Raw genomic sequence first — 10,182 nt, forward strand, 5'->3', positions numbered from 1 at the left:
AAGTTTTTCTTCATTACCCATTCAAGCCGTCTCCAGCCATTATTAGTCTCAAAGTGGGTTCCTCGTCATCGAATTATGCTAAGTTTATTTACAGAGCATCATAAGAAAGTAGTTTAATTAAATTTTAAATGTAACTCATTCAAACCTCTTGACATCTGCACAAAATGATGCCCATTCTGAAAGAGACAAATGACTTTGAAATATCCAATTGTCAGGTTTCATACAGGGACCGGATTCTTTACAGTAGGTGTCTGTGACTTGTTGGCGATATATGTCAACAATAAACAGACAGTACACAACCCATTTGTTTTCAAATAATATATTCAAAACAAATTAAAAGTATGAAACTTTGTTGAATACTCTGCCTAAAAAATCTGTCAAAGAAGTCAAAAGTATGTACAAACATTCGTTTCACTATTTGTTATCAAGGTTTTATATAAAGCCTTAAATAATTTTTAGGTTAGTTTAGTTACTTTAGAACTCAATTGACAAGACGAGTTATTTTTCTCTACTCTGTTTCTTACTACACAATCTGTGATAAATTCACTTACGTCACCTTGTGGGTTACCACAGTTGTATCCGGAACTTTTCGTCAAAGTCCACACAGGCTGGTTTAATTACTATATAACACCCCTTGACAAGACAAAATTATTCTCCTTTCATCTCTGTTATTACAATACTACTGTGAAACTCACTTTAATTATTGCCTGTTATAGCTAAACTAATAATCACACAGTCTAACTTCACTTTCACTAACTTAACATTTTCTGACTTAACTTCAACTTCTTTAGAATTGCCCATCACAGCTAAACTGTCAAACACTCAGTCTAGATCTGTCTAATTATCTCTCTTTTAACTTGCTTTCTTGACTTCCTCTCTGTATCTGCACGTATTTAAAATACACGACAGAAAAATCTAAGAATATCTAGTCCTCTAGTGACAACAATATTACATACAACGAGAAAAACTTAGAAGCTTCGAATAAGATGACGTCCACAATATTATGAAAGCCCAGTACAACAATCAAACTGTGTATACAACATACGACTCGTAACGAGTTATGTAACGAAACTTGTCATAACTATCGCTTTTAAAATAATTAACTTTTAACACTCTTGTTATAAAACTAAATAATCATAAGTATAAAATAACTAAGTAAAAACTCTTAAACTAAACAATCTTGTTTATCCGACACCTATAATAGCCCCTACTAAAGTATGGATAATTTTTTTCTTGCGTGTTTACTCTCCTAGGAATGATTACGCCCTCTACATATATATATAATTGAGAAAGTGAGTATTGCAAACAGAGTTGAAATAAATAGTTTTTTAGAGTGTGAGTCGTCGAATAAACTACTAGTAGAATTATGCCTGTAATTCAAGTGTTAGTTAGAAATGAAGTTCACGATCACATTATTTGTTTTTCCGTAACACTGGATTATTCCCGTTAATCCAGACTCTAGACTTCTACCTGAATGTTGATAGAAATGTAAAAATAGAGCCTCAGAAACTGTTTATAAGGCATTCTAAAAAGTTAAACAAAAATTATTTATTCTTTATTTCTTAAGAGAAACTTCTTAGACTTGTTCTTTTTTTTACCTATAGCACCCCCTTCTGTGATCGATAGCCTTCCACGCATCCACGGAGCACCTAAAGATGCTAGTGACGTGAGCATCTCTTGTAGAATCGAATGTGATCCCCTATGTGAAATAGAATGGCTTCGTAATGGAGAAAGTATTATGGACAATGATTTGTTCTTTGTCAAGACAACAGTTCACCCAGAGGAGTTTCTAACAAATCGGTTTAAGTCTGTTGTTAGCACGCTTCACTGGAACTTCACGGGTGGCGGTTTGAACCGGGATACTGACAATGCCAATTACACCTGTCGGAGTAGTGGGAATATCGTGGGACCAGGGGTCTTTACGTCTACTTACTTTAAAGTAGAATGTAAGTTATGTCATTTTATAAACATACATACAAACGAATTAAATGTATGAGTCTAAGAAAACTATAGTCGTTAGAACAGTTGTTATACGTACAAAAAGGAAAAAAATGTCTGATAGTATAATAAACCAAACCCCAACAAATTGTTTATGTGTCCAAACTTATTACAGTAATATGCTCTTGCCAACAAAATGAAATCAATGAAAATATTTCATATAACAATATAATGATCGAAATTTTACAAGCTTTTAAAATAAACAAATTACTCTAGATTTATGCAATGATATTTCATGTCGCAAAGCTAGTTTTACTTTTAGAACTGGCCCGGCATGGCCAGGTGGTTAGGGCGCTCGGCTCGCAATTTGAGGGTTGTGGGTTCGAATCCCCGTCCCACCAAACATGCTCGCCCTTTCAGCCGTGGGGAAGTTATAATGCGATGGCCAATCCCACTATTCGTTAGTAAAAGAGTAGCCCAAAGTTGGCGGTGGGTGGTGATGACTAGAATTACGGGCGGCTAGCGCAGATAGCCTTCGTGTAGCTTTGCGCGAAATTCAAAAACAAACAAACTACTTTTAGAACTACAGGCCCTCTTAATAAAAAAAAATATTGTGCAGAAAATAGGTGTACGAAGTTTAAGATATTTATGTTCTTGAGATATGTGATTAGCAAAAGAGAAGTAAATAGCCTTGGAAATATGCATTAGTAAGCGCCAGTCAAATTTATTTCATTTTAGTCTATTTAGCATTCGTCAATAATAAGTAGCTTTACTTGGTTAGTTTATACAGAAACTTTTTCATTGTTAGTATTAAAACACACACATACACAAAGGAATGTCTTGACCTTCTATATGATTTAACAATGATAAACAAGAAAAAATATATGTTCAATAGCAAGTTATATTTCTAACACCAGTGAAGCGGAATGCGATACAAGAAACTTTATGAAAATTACGTACACAATCTTTAAAGTAAAGCCACTTCATGACCTAGTTACGAACCCAAGAAGAAAGCCACTGCTACTAAGTAGTATTTTGTATGAAAAGATCAAAATTTAAATAATTGAACTTATTAAAGTATCTATGAGTAAATTAACTGCTTTGCAATTATGCCTATGTTAGTCTTATTTATTATAATAATACTCATTTTTTGTCTCTCTCCTAAAAATTTGCACGCACCTTACTATCAAAATGCGCATTCGCGCGCACTTAATTTTAACGGATGTAAACAAAAGGCGAATGTAAATATACTTTAGTAGACATTTTGCACAGCAATATATTGAATGTTTGTCATTAGGTCATAGAATAGCATTATAAGTTTATTTACTGATAGCATTAAGTACGGTATAGTTTAGCCCGAACTAAACAAAAGCAAAACACGTACACAAGTTACATTATTATTTTATTTTTTTATAGTATGTAGTTCGTACTTAATAAAGGGTCAATTTCTGTTAGGCCTAAGAAAAGTGGACTTGCAGATTTCGGTGTCTGCGATTATAATTATTTTATATTATTCTAGAAATCTTGTATTTAAAGAAGTATTGTTGAAAATTTGGTAGTATTACTATATTACTGGATTTTTATTATCTACAATCGTACCTAATGTTACCAACAATGAACAGCTGTAGGTATCTTATTTTTGAAATATATATATATATACTGTTATAGGGTTTATATTTTATACTATTATACAGCGCTTCATAACAAGCATATGTTACTAGTTTTTATACTTATTCTCTCTAAAAGGTTAATAATCTGAGAGAAACGTTCTAGATCGTAATGGCGTTTTCTTTATGTTTTAGTTAAACATACATTTAAAATTTTCATTAAGATTTTGGGTAAAGTGCGGTGTATAACACCAAAATTAAGTTCTCCATAAACTAGAATGTCTGCATTTACCTAAGTTCGTGCATGCTAGTTTTCTTTTATTTTAGATGTTATAGTCGTCACCATATTTGGTGTGAGAATGAACATCCTGTGGTTTAACATATGGTACATTGGTGTAGGGAAAACTAAAAACGAAGGAGAGTTTAGTTTGATATTATTGCAGCATGGGAAATAAATGGTTAATTTGCTTCTGAAAGTGATTTTTCTTTTTGACGACGTAGGATAATTACAGTGTAAGATGTTTTTTTTTTGTAGTTATATGCTTTTCTTTTTGTTTGATGTCAACATTAATGCTAATGTTTCTTAGATTCTAACGAAGTTTTGGAGTGAAATCTTGCATCTCAAGAAATTGTTTCCTTTAATTTTTTGTGATAGTTTTGTTGATTCTTATTTAATGTCGAGCTATTTCCATACTATTAACCATAGTTGATGTCTTTCGATCATCAATATTAAACAATCAAACCTATAACTTTCTAAATCATATTATTTTCGAATTCCTTCAGCATCATTTTTATAATCACTTCTACAACATCTTCAATGCTCCCGTGAATATAGCAATTTTGCCACAACATGTATGAGCTTTGTTTTACACATTTCAGTTTACTTGCTCTACTACTGTGACATTCTAAATCTTTTCACTTCTCTCACCTAAAATACGTTATTTGTCCATGTAACATAATATAGAGTTATTTACTTGTCATATTGAGTCAAAAATTATGTGTTTCGCTGCAATGAACTATTTTATTTTGAAATCCTTGATCATTCAGATTGTTGCGGACTGCTCACCTAATTCTATGTATCAGACTATTAAGTTATGTTCATTAATCCACCCTGAAGATTAAAGTCTCATGTGGTGAGCATAAAAATTTTGAATTTGTAATTGGTATCCTATAAAATGAGGTCAAAAGGCCAAGAGTGAAGCAAAAGAAATCCCGTGGTTCACTTGCTTAAATGTGGAATAGTATTATAATTCTTCTTATGCCTTTATTTCATTTGCTCTTTGCAGTGTTCTCAAATCATTTCTTTCTTTTGGAGGAATACATATTAGTCCAGGAGAATAAGGAGGCAAATTATTGCTTATATTAGGGTCGGGAGAGGTGGGTCTTGGTTGTACGTGTCCAGGTCTTGAGTTGAACTGCTCTTCACAAGTTCTTGCTTTTTCTTCCAACGTCTGGAGTCGAGACAGTAAGGAAATTAACGTACTTTGTCACCTAAGCCTTTGGTTAGGCACTTGGGAAAAATATTCGCAAATGGGAATGTCTCAAATGAGAGGGTGAGACGTTCTGCGATTACATGGAACATTTAAGAAGTCATTATCCAGTGCTAATAATTACCACCACCTCTGGGTCAATAAGTCCAAGCGACAACCCGATGTAAAAATGGTGGTGAATAATGTATACCAGGCCTTGTGCAGCTGCATGTAAGATTAAGAGCATTTGTCATGAATTTTCACTAGCCTCTGCACGAGATAGTAAACAAAAACAAGTTAGTCTACCATAGTGGAGGGCACGGTAAAGGGTTATCTGTACATCTTTGTCTGGGTGCTTAAATAGATGCTTATGTGGAATACTTGTTCACATGAACAAGCAACATTGGATCTACTGCTAGCTCAGACCTCGAGACAGTGGGCATTGTTATGACATCAGCTGGTAAATTAGGCTATACAGTTGAATAGCTTTAATGATGATTCGACACTGTACGGAACCTATTTCAACATAGAACCTAGGCTCGGTTCATAAATGTGGATCTAATGAGAGTCTAGCTGCTTTTGCAGATGAGCTGGTCGTTTACACAGTAAAACACTCATAGTTCTGGCTGCTTCAGACCATAAAGATCTCTTTATAGATAACGTAATTGAATATCTGTCAAACAAAATGGAACAGAGGGATAGCCAGCAGCAATATCTACAGGTCTTCCCGACAGCCAAGAGCTAAGCTGCTAGAGGCTCCTGTAGCATCCCAATCAAGAAGTGTACCATCTCAAACACTAGAGAATATTAATATTGTTCCACTTGCTGAACGTTATAGAGATGGTTCTACTGCTGCTATTATTTACGCTTTGATCACCCCAACGAAATGTTAGACATGGCTATGGAGATGTAGTGCACTAGAAATGTGACTTCCTGCAGTTTGATTTTATGGCTAATCCAAGAAGGTGGCATCCACTTCATCCTATTATCAAACATCAACAGAAAGGTTGTAGTCAATCTATTGGAGTTGTCAGAGCAGCTAATTTAACTTAGCTGGTCCTAGATTAGATACGACCATTAGTGTACAACAAAGCAATAGTCATGCTTATTAGAAAGTTCATTGTCAATTGTACAGGTACTCGTGTGAGTAAAGTCTAATATATCCCTTTACAAGTAGATAGAAATCATATGGAGGTTTTAGAGACACGAGTGCTGTCCATATATTACTAGACCTCATAGTGTATCACACACTATCAATTAAATCACTAATGGCTAGCTTTCTTCTGGCAAATGAAGGCAATACGTAAATGAAAGAGGTAGAGATAACTTTATAAAATACTTGCTACTGTAGCTTAATAACGAACAGTTCTTCTGGGACTAGCAGCTAAAGAACCAGGGCATAGTGTAAGAGCTAATTGCAGTGGAGAAAGTAAAATCACTCACTTGCTCAGTGAAAAATACAAGAAGGAGTATGATATTGCTATTATCAATCAAGTAGATTTGGTACATGCACTATGAGACAACAAGTGTTTCCAAGGTCTCTGAGAAAAGAAATTCTACATACTTTACAGGTACAAGAATTAGAAGGTGTCAAAGAATATCTCATACTAAGCGCAATTTACTGAAATGGTTACTGACTGTTACTAATGTGGGGATATTAAACGATAATATAGATACTGCAGACTTATATCACTCAGAGAAAAGTAATGTTTATAACAGACAAAGTCGCGATACAGAATGAAAGGTTCTCCTATGCAGCACCTGACTGTGAATATAGTTAAACCTCTCCCTGCAACAGAAACACCAAACCAATATGATCTATTTGTAGTTAAACATATTTTATTGGACAGTAGAGTTGCTGAAAATATGTATTTCATCATATCATTTTCATTCAACTTGCGTGGTTGAAAGAGCCATTCAAGTTGATAAGAGATATTGATAAAGTTTGTAAACTCTGACCAGTTTTACTGCGATGATCACGTGTCTTACGTCACATTATTGGTTGTAAACCCAATCAACTTGATAAGCTATGGTACTGAGCGAAAGGCCTTAATGACAGTAGCATGCACTATACAAAATGTGTAGTTGAAATGCTATTATTTTTATTGATTAAAATGATCAATAGTATTGTTATAATGTACACTATTGACCATCAGATTTGTTCTTCGTTTATTTAGCAGTAGTAATGGTGTAACTACTACTTATTTTATGTTAGTATATGTTTGAGAAAGATCATTATTTTAATGAAGCCTATAAAATAATTTTGCATACGTAGAGTTTGGTTTTTTCTTTTCTTCTTTAGTATTGATTGTTAAAATTATAACCATGCATATTGTTATGATATTTTGACATAATGTAACTAACTTGGAATCCCCATAAGTTATAATTAGAGAAATACAGCTTAAGTTTAAAAAGGATGACACAACAGCGGATCACAGTTTGGTTTTAAAGCAAACGACGAATTACACAGTCTTATTTGAGCAAAAAGTTATTTTGGGCTGCAATGCGCGTACTTAGTAGGCCATTATTGCCGTCATTAGTTATAACATTTTAGATTGTATGGAAATAGAATCTACGAAATGGTTTTTAAAATTTCAAATATTAAAAGGCATAACTTGAATTTATATACAAAGGCACGACTTTATAATAAGCGAAAAGGGAACAACAAGGTGCAAATGTAAGTATGTCTAGGTCAGTATAGTTTAATAAAATGTGAAAGTTTTAAAAGGTATTATATAGATATATACTGAAGAACATGGGTTCATGACAAGGTAAAGAATGTTAAAGAGTTGAACTTATAAATGTATATTCTAAAATCTGAATTCCTGAAAAAGATGTTAGTAATTGAATGCTGTAAGCTTATGAACATGGTAAAAGTAGGCTTAGAATTGGTTTCATAGTGAACTGAAATGATAATTCAGATAAAAATATATCTATGGAAGTTAGCACATAGTCATAAATCAAGTTTCAAATCTCGCTTTTCGAAGATAATGGTAATGTGATGTTCCAAATAACAGGCATTGACTTCCTCGCTTATAGCATCCCCATAAGTGTAAGTGTGGAGCAGTTCAATGGTTTGTCGTGGCTTGAGTCCTGGACCTTCTGATTTGCAGCCTAATATGCTAACTGCTACATGCTTGGCCATTAAATAAAATATGATTAAAAGTGATCAAACAAAAACAACGGAAAAATTCACAAGCTGTATACCTGTAATTGTATAAATCTTTAGACAACAAATGAAAGTCATAAAAGTTAATGTGTTCAACTGTTTTAACCTAATCAGGTTAATATGGTTAAAAGTAATAAAATCTGAGAGTACTCTTGGAGGCGGCGCTTGCTTCTGACGGGTTGTCCACTCTGGTCAGCAGTTTTAAATTAGTGATGACTAAGCCTAAACCTTGGCCGTTTAGACAATGTGTAAAATAATTAGGCTTAACTTCGAAAATAGCATACTATATTCAGTGTGCTATGATGTAATGGTTGGCTAAGGTGTTCAAGAGAAATTGTTTTAAAACACTGTATGGTAAGGTACTTAGAAACGGCTATTATCAGTTATTTTATGTGATAGGATAGATTATGTGTCATAGTTTGTGTAATTAAGCTAGTTATAGTACTAGAATAATTAGCTAGTATCAGGGTATGGTGAGTTACGAGCGTTTGTTAGCTTTTTATGCGAGTTGAGTATTGTGTTATTAGTCTAACATTTCTCTCGTCAAACATGTGCACAAAATATTTAGCTTACTTACAGGATGTTTATAATAAAAAGTTTGAAATTATTTTGCTTTGATAATGTATTTTTGAGAGTAAACTTCGTGGCTTGTGATACTAAACTTTAACATAATTAATATTCAGTAATAAAAATTAAGAATTAATTTGTCATTCCTGCCAATACTGATTCGTTTTAGTATGTTTTCTATACTAACTTATGGATGAAAGTAGATATTAGTTGCTTATTCCAGAGCTAATATTGTTGCCCTTGATCTGTTGTTTACTGCGTAGCGATAGTATGTGGAGGACAAGTGGATTTAGTGCTGTACTCTGGTTAGTGTTGTTGGTGATGTTTTGTGGATGTTGTGATTGACGTGAAATTTCATGCTGGTTGTATATCCAAGGGCTAAATTAAAGTTGGACATAACAGGCACATGTTTAAATATTTCATTTTAGAGCTAAAATTAAAGGTAACGAGTCCCCAGGAAGGGGAAGCAAATTTACCTTTAAAAGGATGAAATGTTGAACTGCATAAGAGAGATCTTTGTTTTTATTTTCAGATCCACCGGAAAATATTACCCTGTCTACAACACGCATAGATGTCGTGGAAAGAGAAGTACCCGACAAAGTTAGCTGCAAAGCAGATTCTTGGCCTCCCAGCGAGTACATTTGGAAATTCTCAAACTTTGTTATAGCGGATACTTCGGAGCTCTTCCTAAATTACAGTATACCCCGTGAGAGGGCAGGTTTTTACGAATGTGTTGCTTCAAACAGACACGGGCAAGCATCGATGGAAACACTGATCAACGTTATGTGTACGTAAAGAATGTGAAGCATAAATAACTTTATTGAATGCAACCTTTATCATTAACGTTCAATTAAGACGGGCTATACTCTACATTCTTTAGTTGTTCTGACAAATATACAAAACAAGCAAGAGTAAAAAACTTCATATTGTTATTATTTTGAGTAATGCATATAAAATAATATTTTGATGTCACAATATATGCAGTGAGACTTTGTACGTATCTAATAAAAATTAACTAACATATTTTACCAGTGCAAACATGTTTCAGAAGTACATTTTAAACATTATAACCTAATTTATGGCTGGATTCTTCTCAAACTAGAATTTGAATGCCTTCTGTAGATATAGCATGTTGTTATCATAGAAGTTACGTTTGAAATTTGGCTACCAACACTGAAAACAATATCCACTTTTATTAGTGTGCGAACATTCTTAAACATTCATGATATATTCTACTTGTTTGTATGTACGACCATTACGCTTTCTGACCGAGAACCTGCTGCATAAGCATGCGTAGTTAGAATGTTTTCCCAAGAGAAACCGCGCATGCGCATTATTCACTCGACGACAAACAGTCTGCCTGTGGCAAAGAGCTGCAAAGCTCAGTGATCAAATCGCTACAATTGCTGTATGAAACAAGAAGTAATAATAA

The 10,182-nt window shown here is 33.8% G+C and overlaps 1 protein-coding gene across 2 annotated transcripts in view; it reads left to right on the forward strand.

Annotated features, from left to right (window-relative positions):
* Nucleotides 1-10,182, forward strand: part of LOC106460535 (hemicentin-1-like) — a 190,591-nt gene that overhangs the window by 156,508 nt on the left and 23,901 nt on the right. For both annotated transcript variants that reach the window (XM_022387279.1, XM_013920253.2), the window contains exons 8-9: nt 1,605-1,946; nt 9,283-9,537. In XM_022387279.1, the coding sequence (XP_022242987.1) occupies nt 1,605-1,946; nt 9,283-9,537 (597 nt within the window). The remainder of the gene's footprint in view (nt 1-1,604; nt 1,947-9,282; nt 9,538-10,182) is intronic.

The sequence above is a fragment of the Limulus polyphemus genome, unplaced genomic scaffold (assembly GCF_000517525.1).
Source record: "Limulus polyphemus unplaced genomic scaffold, Limulus_polyphemus-2.1.2 Scaffold789, whole genome shotgun sequence".
Classification (NCBI taxonomy): domain Eukaryota; kingdom Metazoa; phylum Arthropoda; class Merostomata; order Xiphosura; family Limulidae; genus Limulus; species Limulus polyphemus.